The sequence below is a fragment of the Hydra viridissima genome, unplaced genomic scaffold (assembly GCF_058129835.1).
Source record: "Hydra viridissima isolate aposymbiotic clone 2 unplaced genomic scaffold, HvirCarnegie_v1 scaffold_5, whole genome shotgun sequence".
NCBI classification, from domain to species: Eukaryota; Metazoa; Cnidaria; class Hydrozoa; order Anthoathecata; family Hydridae; genus Hydra; species Hydra viridissima.
The window spans coordinates 8,249,220-8,267,687 of NW_028324304.1; the positions used below are offsets into that span (position 1 = coordinate 8,249,220).

Below are 18,468 nucleotides of genomic sequence, written 5' to 3' on the forward strand. Positions count from 1 at the left end.
AAGTTTTTATTCAAAAAGCATATAATAAGTAGCCATTTATAGCTCATCTGCTGATTGTAAATTTAAAAAGCAATTTAAAACTTAAAATATTTTACCCAACTTCTGGAATAAGTGGCTCATATTCTTTGACATTAGCTGTCTCTGGAAAATTTGAAAGAATGGGCAACCAGTGTGGTAAGACTTCCTCGCCATGGTAGGAGAACAAATCCTCAAGAGCATATGAGTTCTCTTCATGAGCAAACTTGATAGCTTGATGTACAATATTACATGAGCGAAAATCAGAAAAGAACTTTGCATTAAACTTATCGCGAGCTTTAAAGGAGCCACCAAGTATCACCTAATTTTAAAAAATGCTTTTGTTAGAAGAATAGACTTTTTGTTAGATAGAATAGACACTTCACGTGTTCCCATTAAAATATTAATTACATCTGAATTTTAAAAAACTGTAATTGTAAAAGGGATAAAAAACTAAATTAAATTATAAAATTTCAGAATAAAAGAAGACAAAAGATGGCTTTTTATATTCTCTGCTATTTTTTTTCTTTTTTTTTTACACTTTATTTAATTGGTTTTAGATTAAAAAAAAGCAATTACATTTCATGTAAAACCTTTTTTATAAAAAAAATTGTATCAGAGATATTTAATCATAACTTATGTCACCTTCTCCACTTTATCTTTTGTTAAACATTACTGGCTCAACTATTTTTGGAGTTTATTAGAACCCTGTACACATTAAAATTGTGAAACAGACATTTTTCACATGAAAAAAATCTGATTTCCAATTTTTATGATTCATATAAAAAAAGTCTCTTTTATGTAGTCAATCTAAAGAGTTGATCAAGAAAATATAAAAATGACTTACTTCATATGTAGAAAGTCGATCAAGAAAGTGCAAAAGTTGCAAGCGGTATTTACAAATTTTCAATTGCTTTTGTGATAGTCTAATAAAACAAGATAACAAAAATTAAAACATCGTAAAATCTTACAGAAAATAAATGAAATCAATTACTAAAAAATTAATAATCCCATATAAACTTTTGGACGTAATTCAAACTTTTTTTGTTTTAACTTAAAGAATAGAATACTTTTATGTTTCACTTACACGCCACTAAACACTTTTTCAGATTTTACATCTCTGTCATCCAATTGAGGTTCTATATAGTATTCCATACTTTTTTCTGAATCTATATTTTGCAGAACTTCCCAACTTGTTCCCAATAATCCATACTTGATAAGCTCTTCAGTTGAGTCAAAGTCATCAGCAACACGAAGCAAACACTCATCTAATACCCAAAAGCGATCTTTAATCTTTGTCTAGACAAAAAAGAGCTCTTTAGTTTTAGTTTCTATTATACATACTATTTCTTTTTGCTTTTAATTTTTTTTTTTTTTTTCTTTTTAACCACCATAATTATTTTATTTACCTTTTAGTAATCATAACTTATATTTCAAATATTAGCAAAACATACTTTAAAAACATTCTTAGACTTTTAACATGCACATAAGTACAGTCTGAGAATGCTTATAAAATGTGAAGTGCATCTCATTTTATAAGCATTTTCAGACAGTACTTATGTGGATTAGAGTTATGAGATTTTTTGAACTCTATATGGCCATAGCTTCTATAACATGAGAAATGTTGCATTATTGATGATTTATTGATAGTCTAGTGGCAAAAAGGACATCTCAAAAAAAAAAGAAAAAGTGAAACACTTTAAAGCAGCTATGCACTTGATTTCACTGAATGCATCTAGTATATAGTCGCATGAGTTATTATTAAATAACTGCTTGCTGAAGGCAAGGTTTTGCTATAGATTTACAATAAAGATTGCTGCAATATCAAGTTCACATCATGTTGTTAATAGAATATTTGATGCTTTAGAGTTCCATCTTGTAGTAAGAGCATATAACACTCTAGAGTTTTATTTTGCACTGTGCTATGGTGGAAGCTTTTCACTTAATTTTTGGTAAGTTATGATAATTCTTGAAGTAATAAAAAGCTTTACGTAACTCATTCAGGAGTTTGAAATCATCCTGCCATCCAAAGTCTGCGTAATGAATAGGCTCAGTTTCATAGTTATAATTTTTTTAAAGACTTTTTGCTTAACCCCCTCATTAATTTATAATCAAACCCATGTCCATTTATTATTTATAAAGTGTTTCAAAACATTTTTTAGAATGAGATCCAGTATATCATACATCCAAAATGTTGTGGTCTAAAGCCTCTGATTTCTATTTTACTTTGTATTTTTTACAACTATACCATTTAATCTTCCTTTGTTCACTATTATTTCACAACAAAAAATCATTGTAATACATTTCCATGCATCAAAATCATTTTGAAATTTTTCAAAGCTTCAAAAATGTCATTGGATTTTCACTTTCACATTTTTAACAAAAAAATTACTTTTATTATTCTCATCTCGAAGCATAACAATTTGTATTCAGTTTTTTTGTTTATTTTCTTTCTATTAAAATGTAGATAGAAACATTTTTCTTGTATTATTTTATTATTTCCTTCTTACCTTACAGTTGATCTCTATATTCCTGCCTGACTTGGAGTTTCAATTTAAATACATTTTTCATGTTCAACTATTTACAGATTCTAGCTGATTTATTTTTACTTAAAGACTCAGTTATCGCTGACTTAAGATGTTGACTTCACTCTCTTTTTTTCTTTTTTTTTCTTTCTTGACTCTTCATTTTTTACATTAAAAAATCATCTTTTACATTAAAAAACCTGACATTTGAAGGATATAATGAAACTTGTGTATTAGAACTGTGATCAATTTCTCCTAAACTTAATTTGATTGTATATCATAAAATTTCAAAGTCATATGCTCTTAATATTAGTGATATCAAAAAAATCTACAGAAAACAAAACAAAAAAACAGAGCATTCTTTATTATTCCCAGTTTTATAAAGGTTCTTGCCACTATTTTTCTATAAACCTTCCAATTTTTCTTTAAACAGATTTTGTAGAAACACTTGCAAAGTTGAGTTTGTTCCATAATTTACTTATTTCAATAGTAACTAACTTTATTCTTTCTTTTCTGCTTTTTTTTTTTAACTGATGCGATGCAGTTGTAATGCCAAATAATAACATTTTTTTAGCATTTTGTTAAATGGCTATTCAATAAAAGGTAAACCCATTCTTAATGCTATACATATTTCAAATGAAACTAAAATTCTTGCCTATACTCTTAAACATTTCTCATCAACAGTTTTGCTATATTTATTAGACATACTAGATAAAACTGAAAAGCATGGATAAAATATATTAGTAGTATGCTATGCTTCAAAATTATTCTAATAAAAACACTTTTCTTATAAAAATTTACTGTATTAAATCTAAAATTGATTACAAAGACATTTAAATTGTAGAAATTACATAAAGTATGATATAAAAGTAAATATTTTTAATATTAGTGTATTATTTGACATTTTTAAACTCTATTCTATATTAGTATGATCTTTTAATATATACTATCAATTTCTCAGGTTTCTAACCCACAGCTTGTTTTAAATTAAAAAGTCATAAACCTGATGTACATCATATTTTTTTATGATAACTTGTCAAAAACCAATCCATCATATTTTAGGAAGTAGAGAACTATTTTCAAATTATTTGTAACTTTATTCATAAAAAACAATTTGTAATTAAATACTAAGTTAGTAACTAAGTTATTGTAACTTAGTTACTAACTTAGCATTTAATTACAAATTGTTTTTTATGAATTAGTATATTTATAGTATTAGTATATATTTATAGTATTATTAGTAATAAGTTAGTAACTAAGTTATAGTAACTTAGTAACTAAGTTTAGTAGCTAAGTTGTAACTTTTAGTGTATTAATCTTACATTAAATTTCCAAAAATTTTGAAAACTTCCTGAAAAAACTTCAAAATCTCTGAATTAGATTTTAAAAATTAATACAAAATATGCAAAAGTGATTACCAGGTAGTCATGTATTGTTATCTTTGAGACAGGCTTCTTTTTCCATTGCCATTGGTAGACTGGGTCTGTGTTCAATTTAAAACGTAAAGCTAAATCTAGAGCTTCTCCATAATGCTCAAGTTCAATCTAAAGAAATGTGTTTTTAAAAATTTATTGAGATTTTAATATTAAAGTCTTTAGAAATTTTAATTTTAGATTTTTGATATCAAAAATATAAAATTAAACCTTAATGTTAAACTGCAGCCTTAAAACAAATGGTTTCTTTTTTTTTTTTTTTTTCTTTATAAATTGATATTATAGACCACTATTTTAGATTATGAAACACTATGAAGAGACAGTTATGTTTCAATCAACACTGAATGAAGCTTCATGAATAAACTCAAATAAACCCTTCAGCACCTTTAGGTATTACTTTATTGTTTAATAGCATTAGCTGTGAATTTATTGCTATTTTTTTATTGTTGAAGAAAAAGTAATATAAATTTCATTAAACAATAGTAAAAATAGGTTCATATAATTTTTTATTTACAAAGATAAAGATGTTAGTTATAAATAGACTCACAAACTTCTTTAAGACCTCAATATCAATCACTAGATCAATCACTTTTTAAATATCTAATTTTTAACACTGAATTACAAAGTAACTTAAACGGTTATTTTTGTCATGAAATATTTTGTCATTTTCCAAATGCATCATTTTCATAAATAAACAATTTTGCAAACTGCTTTGCAAAGAAGCAAAAATATCAACAAAAAATATTTTTTAAGCATTTTATTTAGAGTAGCTATAGTAGATGTTCTGTTTCAAGAATTATACAATAGAAAATAAATGACTTTAATTAAAACCACCTTTTAGAACATTTTTAATAGAAATATAAATATTTTGTTTAAGGAAGAGATAATATCAAAGAAAGTTATGTAAATTACATTAAGTTAAATTAGGTAACTACATTAGGTTAGGTTAAATCCAATCAGACTACACATTATTACACAATCATCTATCATAAATTCTTTGGAAATTATTGTTCATTTGTTTTATTATTTGTTGACCATACAATATTATTTTAAATTGAAATGCATCAGTTGGGATCTTTTTCTAGAAGTTCAAAACACTGTAGAAACTTGTTTTTTAACTTTTATTGATAGGTTGCTTCCATAATTAGTATTGAAAAAATAAAATAGATGTTACAAAAAGTCTGAAAATATTTGTAGCAACCTGTTAAATCTAAAACTACTATCAAGTTTTGAGACAGGTATTTGTGAACTGAAATGAGACTGAAGTGTTTGTCAACTTGATGATTTTAAAATCAATGAGGGCCAGAATCTTTTGAATGATGTTGCAGTTTTCAGGTAGCTCTCCTCAGTTGTAGTGAAAAGAAATTGGTGCTTAACCCATATGTCACAAGATGTTTGTTGAGTTAAAATTCTTTTGTGAGTTGGAGCTTGTGCATGAGCACTGGATTTATTCTTCTGTATTCCCAAACTAAATTTAAGGAAGTCTCCACCACTTTCAAAGCCTAGCTTGATGATATTTGCAGTTGTAAAACTGTCTTTCGATCAAAAACTCATTTTGAAACTCTGCCAAGCTCTTACAGAGCTTAAATGCTGGCTTTCTAATTTGATCTTTGTCATTGGAGACTTATATTTCAGTCAGGGTGAAGTGATCTGTGAGATTTCTTCCAACTTAAAGAAACTTGGAATTGAAGTTTGGAACCACAATCTTATTAGTAATTTAACCAATTTTTTGACATTGGTGTTGGAGAGCCCTGAATTTAGCCATAAAAAGAAATCCCTTTGCCAGAACTTCTTTTTAAAAACTTCTAATAAAAAAAAGTAGAATTAGCAATAGTGACACTTGCTTATTCATAGAAGATGCACAATGAGTGTATGTGAATTAGCAATAGTGACACTTGCTTATTCATAAAAGTGCACGATGAGTGTATGTGATTATAATTTTAAAAAAGATCAACAACCATATTAATCTGGAGAGTAAATATTTTTTGGAAAATAAATTTTTTTTAACATTCATAACCATACAATTTTTTAATTGGAAAAAATTTAGAGGTCATATCTATGAATCATATTCTACCCACGATAACACCTCTAAGAAATGTTACTGGATGATATGTAATTAGAAGAGCATGACTAGGTTAAAAAAAAAAGGTTTTTAAATTTGAATCAATCTAAACCTTTGAATAAACACTAAAGTCTGTAAATTAATATTTAAAGATATTTTGAAGTTGTATTTTTTTTGAAATTTTTAATTTCTTCTTTAAACACACTGATTTTTAGATTTCAGTAACAAATAACCTTGCTGTAGAGTAGCACTATTAAAAGTTGATTCTTTCTTAAAGTATAGATTACACCATTATCATTTTTGAAACAGACCATCTGTTAAACCTACTTTAAAGAACTAAAAAAACTATTTCTGAATTTCTTTTTAAAATTTGAATATCTTAACAACTGCTTTGAATTGGGTGCCAAAATTTTTGCATGAAAATTGATTCATTGAGTTCTTCAACTGTACCAAATTTCAAAAAAACCAAAAAGGGGTATGGTTAAACATCTTTATTGAGTTGATATGAAATTACTCAATACTAACTACCAAGGATACTGACTTTGTAAGAATACAAATTTACAATGACAAAAAATAATATTTGAAACAAAAACTTTGAAAAAGTTTTAAAAATTTCTAGTGTTACTAAAAAAAATATATAGATATAATTAAAACAGCAGGAATCACCTTCCGTGAGAATAAATCTTCAGGAGTTGTGGATTTCAGGCAAACTAGTCGATATACATGAGTGAGAGTTCTTAAACATAATTATGCAAAGAAAGAAATTCAGTTAAATTGTTAATAACTAATAAATAAAAAAATAAAATCTAATTGCTTTTTTGTTTTTGTTTTTTTTTTAACTAATTGTAATTTAACTATATATTGTTTCAAGCTTTATAATGATTTCCAGTTCTTATGTTTTTACCTTGGTTTCCTCAAGCTTGGCTGAAATCTTTCAGCTTCAGTTAAGAAATAAAGCAACTAAAGACAAAAAAAAGGTTAAAATTATAGGTTTTTTTCATATATATTTGATATTTATTACAATTTGAGATTAATAAAATAAAAATCATTTTGAAAATGATTTTGTTGTTTGTTTTTGTTTGTGCTTTGCATTCTTTGTATCCCCTTTTTTTTTAGAACTTGTTTTACATTTTCACTTGCTGATTTAAATATTCTTCATAAACTTCATGTACTTTTATGATTAATGATGTACTCTTTTCTACAATTTTCTACTCTTTTCATTAAATATGCACTCTTTCATTTCAAATATAACAAACTTTATATATTGTGAAATTACTGAGATGTTTCCAACAACACAACTTTTATCTTTTCAAAAATGAACTGAAATAAAGATAACTGAAATAAAGATAACTAAAATAATTTTTACATTGAATCATCAAATCTTGCTTTACCTGTAAATAATTTAGATTTAAATTGATAATGGCACAAACCTGTCTCATAATTTCTTTAGCTCGTAAATTGATTGAGACAGAATGATCATCATCATTTTCAGCTAGCCAAGCTTTAGATGGAGATTCAGCAATCTGTTCTGCAGTTTCATTAATAATTTTTTCACACTAAATTTGAGTTTGTTTTGAAAAGATACTATATCTGTCAAAAAAACATCAACTTTTAGCAGTGCAAATTTTAATAAAAACTATAACTTTAAAAATCTTTTTGTAAACTTAAAAACAACTTTAAAAAATGACTAATAGTTAAAAATTTAAAAAACTGTCTACAAAAATAAATAAAACTTTATTATTAAAATAATGATACAAAACTACCTCAAGGATTAATGCATATCCTTCAACAGCTTGACTTACAATTGGCCAAGGATCAAATTGCTCTGGCAAGTCACCCAACATATTTGCTAATCTAAAGAAGTAACTCAATTAAATACTGAACCAGAAAACTTAGATTAAAAGTTAATAAATGAATTTAAAACTGTATTAAAAATTACTTATTCAAAGGCTACAAAGGAAAAACAAATGACATTAAACACTCACGTTTTACTTGATGATATAGTAAGGTTTCCATTTGCATGTGCCACAATCAATTCCTGATGAGTTTTTAAAGGAAAATGTAAAAGTTCAGAAAAAGTATTATAATAGAATCCTATTCTCTCCTTCTGTACTTGCTTCCTGTACTTGCTTCCTCTACTCACCTTCTGTACTCACCTTCTGTACTTGCTTTGATTGAATTGAAAGCAATTTCAGTAAAACAGATCAAATTTGTTCAAACTCAATTGAAGACAATATTTTGGATTAAGAATTTTAAACAAAAAATAGCTTACTTTTGTCGACCACCATTCGACCTCAATTACTTTGTGAGAATCATCTGTAACTGTAGCTGCACAAAATAAAAAATGCAAAGAATATTTCTTGTGAGTATCTTCTGTGCTATTTTAATCTTCATCGTTTAGAATCAATTGACATTGTTTTTCTATTTTTTTTTTTTTTGCTAAAGCTATTTACAAAAAAAAAAGACATACCTAGATTTTTTAAACTAGAACTTCTACGAAGTTCTCCACTTATTGGCTGAAACAAACAAAATCTTTAAAAAAGTAAAACAAAACTAAATTCTGAATTAGTTTTTAAACAAAATAAATATTAATTATGAAAACTACAAATTGTAAAAATTTTTTTTTTATAAAATGTTGAAAAATGTAAAACCATGTTATTTGTTAACTATCATGTGCAGAAGACACCTGTTGTAGGATTCAACAATTTAAATGATTAAAACATAAAAGATACACAAGCTTTTAAAAAGGAAAAGCTAATGTGACTAATATAATTAAAAATACCTGTTCAGATTGGTCCCAGGTCTTTATTAACTTCATTGATGGAACTTGCCAAAGACTGATTCTGCCATTTAAATGGAGTGCAACAAGCAAAGAAGAATCAGGAGATAAACAAATCTTGTGTATGCCATGCTTTTAAAAAGACTTTTATAAGAAATTTTACCCACTAAAAGTTATAAGTAGAAAATTGAAAAAATAAACTGATGTTTATAAAGACTTAAATTATTTACCATAAAATAATTTTTGCCTTCTGATTTCTTTATAGTAACAAACTTTTGGAGTAATTCTTTTCTAGAAACCTACAAATAAAAATTTATACCTATTAACAACAAAGATAATAAACAATATGCGACTTTTTAAGAAATATTTATAAATGTGTCAGACATAAAACTTTAAAAAAAACAACTTTTATGATAATTAGGTCATTGAAAATAAGTGTGTTTTAATAATTTAAATAAAAAAAAATAAATGTGTTTTAATAATTTATATAGAAAAAAAAAAATGTCTTTTAATAATTTATAAAAAAAAAAAACAAAAAAAACCCATTTTAATGAACATTTAAAATGAATATTTAATACTTAATTAAAAATATTAAAAAATATATGTGAAAAGATCAACTCAAGTTAAAACCTTGATCAATGATTTTCCACGGTCTTCTACCAAAGTTAGGTAAGGGTTATCACTTAGAAACCGCCACATGCTTATTGCGCATTGGGAACCATAGCATGAATCTAAATGTATAAAGATTAACCCACAAATAAACTATAAATTATGAGTTGATTAATAAATACTAAAGCTGAAAATTACTCTTAATTTTACACTAAAAAACAGCATAGTTTTTCTTTTTTACACTACTAATAAAAGTACCTTCACTAGACTCAAATGGTTCTTTCCCATAACACCCAGCAACAATCAAAAGTTTAGTTTTAAAATCATAAACAGCAGACACTATCCCATAAGGATGGTAAGGAGCAAATGAAAATACAAACTTTTCCTCATAATTCCCTTGTTCACTAAAACAAATTGTTGTTCAAGCATGAAACAAAAACATGAAAAACGATTTTAAAAATATATATATATATATGAAATGAAACACTTTTTAAAACAGAAAACTAAGTATTAGAAATTTAAAAGTTTAATAGTACAATAGTACCCAGGTCAGATGCAGCATAAAGGGAGGTTAGTTTAAAAACAATTAAAGTAGCTTAGAGTAAAAATTAAAATTATTGAAAAATGTACAACAACTTGATATTGCCCCTGACAAGGCCTTTTTAGGTCTTTATCTTTAAAGTGAAATTTAAACCTAAAATTCAGGTTCAACCAGTTCCCTGACCTTCCTAAATCATCCCCCACTATGGAACAATATGAAAGTTAGAAAAACTTAGAGTAATATATCATAGCAGTAATATTGCAATGCATGCAAGGTAAGTGAAAAGGAAGAACAAAGTGCTTGTTATTGTAATTTTACAGCATAGGTAATTTTAAAAGATGAGAACAGACCTAATACTATAATTTTTTTAAAATTTCACAAACCTAATGTTGTAAACCTTCAATTTGCCTTGATAACTTATGATAAATAATAAGTCACTCCTAAAATAAAAAAATTATAAAAAGCGAGGCTCTAAACACCATTAAGAAAGCATACTTTTAAACTGATCAAACTTGTTTAACAGAAAAATTTATATAAATCTTAAAAATGTAAGAAATAAAACAACTAAACCATGTTTTGTATTAAATTGAAATAAAAATGCAACAACAGTTAGTTACCATTGCTTGTCTTCTGAAGGGATAAAAAATAAACAGCTTGTAGCATGCCGTAAATTGCCAGGAAGATGAGCACTAGTGTTCTAAAAGATCCCAAAACTAAGTGAATTTCAAAAGGTTTATGAATAACAAGTATAACTTTATAAACTTTCCATCTTTTCAAAGGTAAAAAGTAATACATACCAATTGTAACCAACTTTTTTATTCCATTTATAAGAGTTAAAATAAAAACATTTTAACCTACATGAAATACACATTTTTCTGTCCCAGTTAAATCAAAAACTTGTACATCACCAAAGCTGAAAAATAATTAAAATATGTCATAGCAAGAAAAAACTGGCAAAGGTTGAATAACTAGGATTATCTGTAAAAGATAACAAAGTTCTAAGAGAGTAGCTCCAAGGAGAGTGTCTTTTGCAATCCCTCAGTTTATGCTAAAACATAAGTTTTTAAAAAGGCACTGATGAATTTTTCTAGAAGCACTGATATCAATTCTGCATTGGTTATTTTATAGAAGTGCTTATAATTTATGTTTGCAGATATGGAAAAATGTGATAATATTCTATGAAATTGTATTCTAATAATGTTAAGGAAACATTCTACCTTATTAAGAGATGAATTTAAGGGATGGGATTCTATGTTTGAATAAATCTACTTTAGTCTCGAGATCTCTTTGAACACCAGTTTTATCATTTTGATCAAATGTACAGTAGCGTGCAAAAGTAACCTGACAAGCTCATAACTTGAAATAATTTTTGAATGAAAAGTCCAATTTTTTTCAAATTTTCACTGTAATGCCAAAAAATTGATCACATTTCTAAAACCTTAAAATAAAACATAAATTATTTTTAATTAAATAAACATTTAAATAAAATGTTTATTTAATTAAAAATAATTTATGTTTTATTATAAGGTTAGTTTTTTCTACTATTTTTTTCTGTCTGGATACATTTGCACGCACATATTTCAATAAAATGAACTTTTAAGATCAGATTGCTTAGATTTAGTAAAAACTCATTTGTTTTTACAATTGTAATCAACTTTTTGACATTCCAGTGAAAATATGAAAGAAATTGAACTTTTCATTCAAAAGTTATCTTGAATTATGTGCTTGTCCAGTTACTTTTGCACACTACTGTATGTAGAGTTGGGATTAACCAGCATTCCAAACTTCAGAAAAAAATGCTTTTTTAAGTTTTTAACACACAAAATCTTATATTTAAAAACAGTTCAAAAATTACCCTAATTTTTCTAAGCATTAAAAATATGGAGGCCATTTACATTGTCAAAATCTTTTTTTGCCCTTGACAGGTTACTTTGAAAAATAAAATTTTACTGCATTCACAATTGAAGTCACAAACTTACAATTTTTTTTTACAGCCTGTTTGAAACAGCCCTTATTTTCTAAAGCACATCGCCATTAGAGTTTGGCTGCAGCTTTGGCACATTTAGCTGCCCAAGTAATTTTGCCACAGTGTAAAACAAAGATCTTGACTAGTGACAATATCGCAACAATGAATGAAATTTTGAAACGGAAAAAATATACATCGTATGGATGTTGACCCAAATCTTTTTGTTTGACATGAGATCTTAGACTTTGACATGAGATCTTAGACTCTTGAAAATAGATTTCTAAAAGAAAAATTATGAGATACACATTTAAAAATGTCAACTGTGACATAATTGGAAAAGTTGGGCAACTATCATTAGTCATTTTTTGGATACATTTGACTTATTACTTAAAAGAGAGAATTTATGATTCAAATGGTTCATAACAGTTTGGAAGTGATACCAGTAAGTGATTATAGGAATACTTTCAGCCTTTGTAAGGTCTTTACTCAACTTGATGGCCTTCCCTCTTCTTTTGTATTTAAAGTTTGGTATTCAATTCTTTCCTAGCTAGTAGAGTTGTAGCAACAGGTGTGACTAAGGAATTAGTGCAAGATTATGAAATTTTAAGCTTTGGTTTGCAAGTATTACAGGAGGCACTCTTTTCTGAAACATGGTGATGTACTCCCACAAAATATTTTTTAACCTCAGCATCTACAACTGATGCAATAAAAATCAAATAAGCTTTAAAGGCCCTTTCAAGTTGCCACTTTGCTTCCTCTACTGTTAACAACAGTTACAAATATTTATGTAAATACTAAAGCATCAAAAAGCTTTAGTATATATGTAAATGGATTTATATACAGTATGGATTTTCAATGAGCTTAGTACATAAACACAAGAAATTGTGATGAATTAAGTTGAGCGCTTCAGGAATTTCATTTTACTTGGTTCGGAACATTTTTTTTGGAATTGAATAAACTTAGTTCACTTTTCCGAAATCCATATAAAAAAAAGTTTGAATTAAGCGATGAATTAAGTTGAGCAAGAAAGCCATCATCTCAGGAAAGTTTTGAAGCAACCTCAAACTGTGTTTTAAGTCCAAATAACTACAAAATATTTTTATTTTTCAAAAAATGTTTGTTGTTGTTTTTTTGCTGATATCTTTTCCTTTTTTTTTTGTTCATTCATAATTTCCTCTATCTACATTATAATCTTTTTAGAACTAGAATTGACATTATGATGATTCCCCCTTTCTTTCATTTGTAGTGAAATTTGTAGGGTTACCACTGTGTAAATTTGTAGGGTTACCACTGTGTAAATTTGTAGAGTTACCACTGTGTAAAAAAACACATAAAAAATCAAAGTGTTTTCAACATAAAAAATTTTTTTATAAAAAAAATTTAATAACCTGTTTGAATAAGAAATAAGGCTTGAGTTGCTACTCCATGCTATTTTCCTCCATTGTGGACACAAATCTTTTTCAACTAAATATTACAGTAAATGTTCCATGGTTTATCATAAAAATAACTGCAATATCAAGAAAAATTGAACCATAATAATTTATTCAATTAAATACCAAGTAGATTATTGTAATGATTTCATAAAAATAATTGTTGTTGTCATAGAGAGTAATAATGAGACTCTAAAAATTATGGGGTGAAAACAAGAAAAAGATGAGAGAAAACCATTAAAATTCTGAGGTGAAAATAAGGAAAAGATGTGGGAAAACCATTTAAAACACAAACACTACTAACTCTTAGTTAAAATTTAATGCAAAATTTTAACAATTTTTTCAAAATATTTTTTCACAACATCAAAAAGAAACTTCTTGATTTTATGCAATGATGTACAAGAAGAAGTTGATGACTCATTAGAGTAATTAAGTTGATGAGTAATTAAATTGCCTAATAATTTAATTCATGGATTTTTTTACATGCTGCGGTGTCAAAAAGTTTCTAAATGAGAAGTTTCAACAGCTAATAAGTGTTGAAAATGCCTTAGAGGAAAGAAATGAGTAAGAAAATAAAGAACAGGATAAGAAAAAATTTTTAAACAAAATACTAAACTAATGAGAAAGTATTTGAACAAGACAATTACGCTGAACTCAAATTAGTTTTTATAAAGACTGTTTTTTTGAAAATCTTAACATAATTTGCATGATAAATCCAGTGTTTTATAGCTCATTTTTACCCCAAAAACAACCACAAACTTTAAATTGTTACCACTGAGAGGCAGAAAAATAAATGATGATTTGTTAACATTGTCCCATGATTACTCTGCTTGACAATACATATTTCATGATAATAAATATAAGCTCACTTTTGCAGTTGGCAATAGCACTGGAGGAGTCTTCAGTCAAACTTCTGCATTATAAATGAATAAAATTAATTTAGTCAAATTGAAAGTATTAAAGTGGGGGAAAAAGTATAAAGTTTGCAAAAATTTTATTACAGTAAACAAGTTTCATAAAAATAAATTCAAATTTACTCATTAAAAATAAACTCAAATCTTGTTTATATTGAAAAAGATTTTCTCATATCCATGCTATACTAAATTATCAGAAAAAATCAAAACCCTGAAGGTTTCTCCTGCTGTCTACATATTTCACCTTTAAATTCAAAGTTATTCTGAAAGTAAAAAGTAAATCAAAGTTTTGAGAAGCACAAGAAAACTTAATTCACACCTTATTTCAATGACATCATCTTGTAGCACTGCCAAGAAGGAACCATTACTAAAAATTGGTTTTTAAAAATTGCATTCTCTTAATTTTTTACAATTTTGTTTCATACTAAATTTTATTGAAATTCTGTCAAATCTAACACTATCTTTCAAGAGCCGCTTTGTTGTTAACATAATGGAGTATATTTAAACTTTTTCTTTATATATAAGCGTAAATTACTATACAATAAAACATAAATTTAAAAATTACAATAATTAATGAAATATGCATCAAGATCAAGTTTTAAAATCAATAAATGATTAAGAAATTATGGATGTAAAAGTAAAGTGCATGTAAAAGTAAACCTTGACAAAGAAATGTTCCACTCTAATTTCTTGTTGATTAAGTATGCAAGCTGATGGGGAGGACACCAAAAACTAGTCTGATAGCTAGTACATAGGATTATAAGCAATTATCAACAAAAAGATATTATTATGAACTATAATGAATGAAACAAAATTACAATACAAAACAAATATTACCGCAACTTCAATCTCAAACTTTTTATAGCATACCAAAATACACCTAGGAAATTCAATATACATATCAACTATTATGTAAATATGCAAACTTAGATGTTTTCAGCATCATGTAAGCAGATAAGCAATAAAAATTTTTGATGATAATGTGTATAAGTAAATACTATAAGTAAATAAAATACTCATTTGAATATTCTAGATATGATTCTAAGAAATACCTTCTGTCACTTTCCATAACTTCTTTAACAAAGATCCACGATATTGCTGCCAGAGCTCTACATCACTGCAGTTCTAATTAAGAAACACACAATCAAGGTGTAAGTCTTTTTAAACTTGTTATAGATTAAAGAGAAGTAAACTTTTCATCATCATCATCATCATCATCATCATCATCATCATCATCATCATCATCATCATCATCATCATCATCATCATCATCATCATCATCATCATCATCATCATCATCATCATCATCATCATCATCATCATCATCATCATTATCATCATCATTTTTATCACCAATATCATTAACAGTATTATTTTATATCTTTTGCTAAATTAAGACTTATACTATAAATAATAAACAACACTACCATCACAATAGGGTCTTGTACCCATTCATCATGAACAATAAGATCATATAGAATTTGATTATTCATTTCAACTGTTTATGTTTTCTAAAAATTATTTGTAGCATTTATGGTTTTAGATATGATACTCCCACTTAAAAAATGAATTCCATTAGTAGTAGTAGTATTAGTAGTAGTATTAGTAGTAGTATTAGTAGAAGTAGTAGTAGTAGTAGTAGTAGTAGTAGTAGTAGTAGTAGTAGTAGTAGTAGTAGTAGTAGTAGTAGTAGTAGTAGTAGTATATATATTTATTTATAAATGAACACACACACTGTAAAGAATGGTTTATGATATTTTGATGAACAAGATTTATTGCATTTTATTTTAAGAAACAAAGACCTATACACAAAACATTATATTAACTGTTCTTTGCAATCCTTATCATTCATTTAGTTAAAAAAACAATTAAACACAACTTTCTGAAAAAATTTTTTTAATAATATCAGTGCATATTTAAAAAACTGAATTCTTTCTTTAAACTTTCGAAATGTTTCTTAACTAAAATGTATAAAAAGAGCTTTTTATAAATCATTTAATACCAGTTTATATACATAACAAATGAGATTACTTTCTGTACTCTAAAATTCAATTTTTATTAACAGAAAACAAGTTTATATCCAATATTTTATCTTCTTGATCTGTTGTTTAGCCCCATAATATTTTGAGCTGTTGTTACACTAGCACAAACAAAGGAATAAGATCCTGACAAGAACTCTTCAAAAGAATGTTTGCACTTCTCTAACTGTTTTACTTCACTCATCCGATTATGTAAAAAAGTCCAAGTATCAGCAAAGTCTTTTGATTTATCATTTAGCATATAAATCTCTGTTGCAATGTATATGGCTGACAATGTTGCTCGCTTTGAATACCAACTCATATCTGTAGATGTATCACCTGCATAATACCAAATTTCATCCATCAAATGAGCTCCTAATTGAATACATTCTGTTGCTGCCATTGGAGAAGCCATTAGTTTCATAGCTTGAGGCCAAGTTTCTATATAAGGTATAATCATCTCCAAACGACTTTTGACAGCAAACTCTATGAATTCAGATTGACTCAGTGTGCTACTGCTGTCAGCCAATCTCTTCTCTGCAATTGAGGATAACTTAATAGAAAGTGATTTATTACATTCCTCAATAAAATGCAAAACTAAATCGATTGCACCTCTCCTAAAAATCCCTGTTGCAGCCACAGATAAATCAAGGCTTTTAATTGCTTCATCAATACTTGTTACAGTCCAACCAAATTTAGGTACAAATTGAAGAGCCACATTTAAGATTTGGCTGTTTATTTCATCATCATCATAACTATTAAAAGTGTTATTTTGTTCCTGATTGCTGCTAGAATTGTTAAATTGACTCGTTTGACCCTCTCTAGAGATGTTTGGATCACTTGATAGGTCTAACTTCTCAGCATTAGTTTCGTTAAATTTAGGATTGGTATTTATCTCTTCAGCTCCATTTTCGCCGTCATTTTTGGATTTTAAACAAAATTTACTCGAACTGATGCATCTAGATATATTCAAACTGTACAGAAAACGATATTTATGAATTATTCGAAATGAACTGCAAACACTCAAAGACATTTTAGGCAATATAACTAACTGATTTGGTTTTTTAGATAGGTATATTTTTCGTTATCTCGCTTTTTTAGATAGGTACACTTTCGTTATCTCGCTTTTTATCGTTCTCTCGGCTATTTGTTCTCTTTTCGACCCAGTTTTGCCGATCCGAAATTGTTATTTCCCGCTTAAAGTAGGTATGTGTGCAAAATTTTTAAACTATTCAGCTATTTAATTATTTTACATCATTGTAAAGAGCTTTAAATCAGTATAACGATGGTGAAAATTTCATAAAAAACTAATGATCCTACTAAAAGTTATGCCCACTTAAGTGACAAAAATTCATTATAAGGAATGCTTAAGAAAATTGCAACCAACTTAAAAAATTAGCGTTCGGCTTACGGTGGTTTTATAATAGAACTTCATTGTTTAGTTTTTAGCGCATTACTTTGCCTCGGTTATATTTTTGTTCAACTAATAACAGAATATGGTTTTTTTTGTGTGTTTTTGTGTGTAAATCATGTTTTGAATATTTTAAAAAAATCACCAATGTTTTAAATAAAGTTTCATTTTTCTATAAAAACAATTTTTTAATGAATAAAAAAGTCAAATATACAAAAGGTTCATAAACTTAATTCCCCCCCCCCCAACCTCTCCAACAGAAGAATATTTGGTACCTTTACTGCGTGCAAAAATAGAATATGAGCGTGTCATTATTTTGAAATGAAATTTGGCAGGTACATAGAAAATAGATATATAAAATTGATTCAAAAGTTAGAAAAAAAAACCATCATCCCTTCAATGTCAATTCACTTCCAGAACAGGAATGAAGTTTTCAATAGCAATGAAATCACTAAAAACGTTAGTAACTGCAAAAAAAAAACAAATTCCAATAAACTTACAACACTCTACTTTTAAAATATTATCTAAGTCAATATAAAATTCTAAAAAAAAGACGAGAAAAATCCATCCTTACGATACCTACCTCGAGCACGCGGTGAAAAAATGGTCACAGATTTTAACTTTAAAATCGGTGCCGTAAATCGCAGATACGCACATACCTACTTAAAGCTCATGCTCATGGTTTATATTTTAAAATATGCGACACAAAATCCTCTGCGATGATTTATTCTGAAAAATCTCGAAAGAAAGGAGCGTTTAAACGTT

The 18,468-nt window shown here is 27.1% G+C and overlaps 2 protein-coding genes across 4 annotated transcripts in view; both read right to left on the bottom strand.

The window, feature by feature from the left end:
• The window catches only part of LOC145188730 (NBAS subunit of NRZ tethering complex-like), a 38,108-nt gene extending 22,318 nt beyond the window's left edge, over positions 1-15,790 (bottom strand). For 2 of the 3 annotated variants that reach the window (XM_090086981.1, XM_090086980.1), the window contains exons 1-25: positions 15,702-15,790; positions 15,327-15,399; positions 15,112-15,154; positions 14,935-15,018; positions 14,594-14,641; positions 14,230-14,273; positions 13,319-13,394; positions 10,823-10,877; positions 10,582-10,661; positions 10,348-10,404; positions 9,682-9,827; positions 9,445-9,545; positions 9,045-9,113; positions 8,818-8,946; positions 8,506-8,551; positions 8,308-8,363; positions 8,021-8,073; positions 7,799-7,889; positions 7,466-7,591; positions 6,940-6,995; positions 6,702-6,771; positions 3,959-4,084; positions 1,103-1,314; positions 863-941; positions 96-337 (exon numbers count right to left, since the gene is read on the bottom strand). In XM_090086981.1, the coding sequence (XP_089943107.1) occupies positions 96-337; positions 863-941; positions 1,103-1,314; positions 3,959-4,084; positions 6,702-6,771; positions 6,940-6,995; positions 7,466-7,591; positions 7,799-7,889; positions 8,021-8,073; positions 8,308-8,363; positions 8,506-8,551; positions 8,818-8,946; positions 9,045-9,113; positions 9,445-9,545; positions 9,682-9,827; positions 10,348-10,404; positions 10,582-10,661; positions 10,823-10,877; positions 13,319-13,394; positions 14,230-14,273; positions 14,594-14,641; positions 14,935-15,018; positions 15,112-15,154; positions 15,327-15,399; positions 15,702-15,767 (2,228 nt within the window). In that variant the 5' untranslated portion in view covers positions 15,768-15,790. Of the gene's footprint in view, positions 1-95; positions 338-862; positions 942-1,102; positions 1,315-3,958; positions 4,085-6,701; positions 6,772-6,939; positions 6,996-7,465; positions 7,592-7,798; positions 7,890-8,020; positions 8,074-8,307; positions 8,364-8,505; positions 8,552-8,817; positions 8,959-9,044; positions 9,114-9,444; positions 9,546-9,681; positions 9,828-10,347; positions 10,405-10,581; positions 10,662-10,822; positions 10,878-13,318; positions 13,395-14,229; positions 14,274-14,593; positions 14,642-14,934; positions 15,019-15,111; positions 15,155-15,326; positions 15,400-15,701 lie in introns of those variants that run through there. The other variant, XM_090086982.1, reaches the window with a different exon arrangement.
• A 383-nt stretch (positions 15,791-16,173) lies between these two features.
• Positions 16,174-17,439, bottom strand: LOC149888415 (ubiquinone biosynthesis protein COQ9-B, mitochondrial-like). The gene has a single exon (XM_090086984.1). It carries the CDS (start codon positions 17,323-17,325, stop codon positions 16,363-16,365), a length of 963 nt encoding a protein of 320 aa, XP_089943110.1. The 5' UTR covers positions 17,326-17,439; the 3' UTR covers positions 16,174-16,362.
• Positions 17,440-18,468: the final 1,029 nt, after the last annotated feature.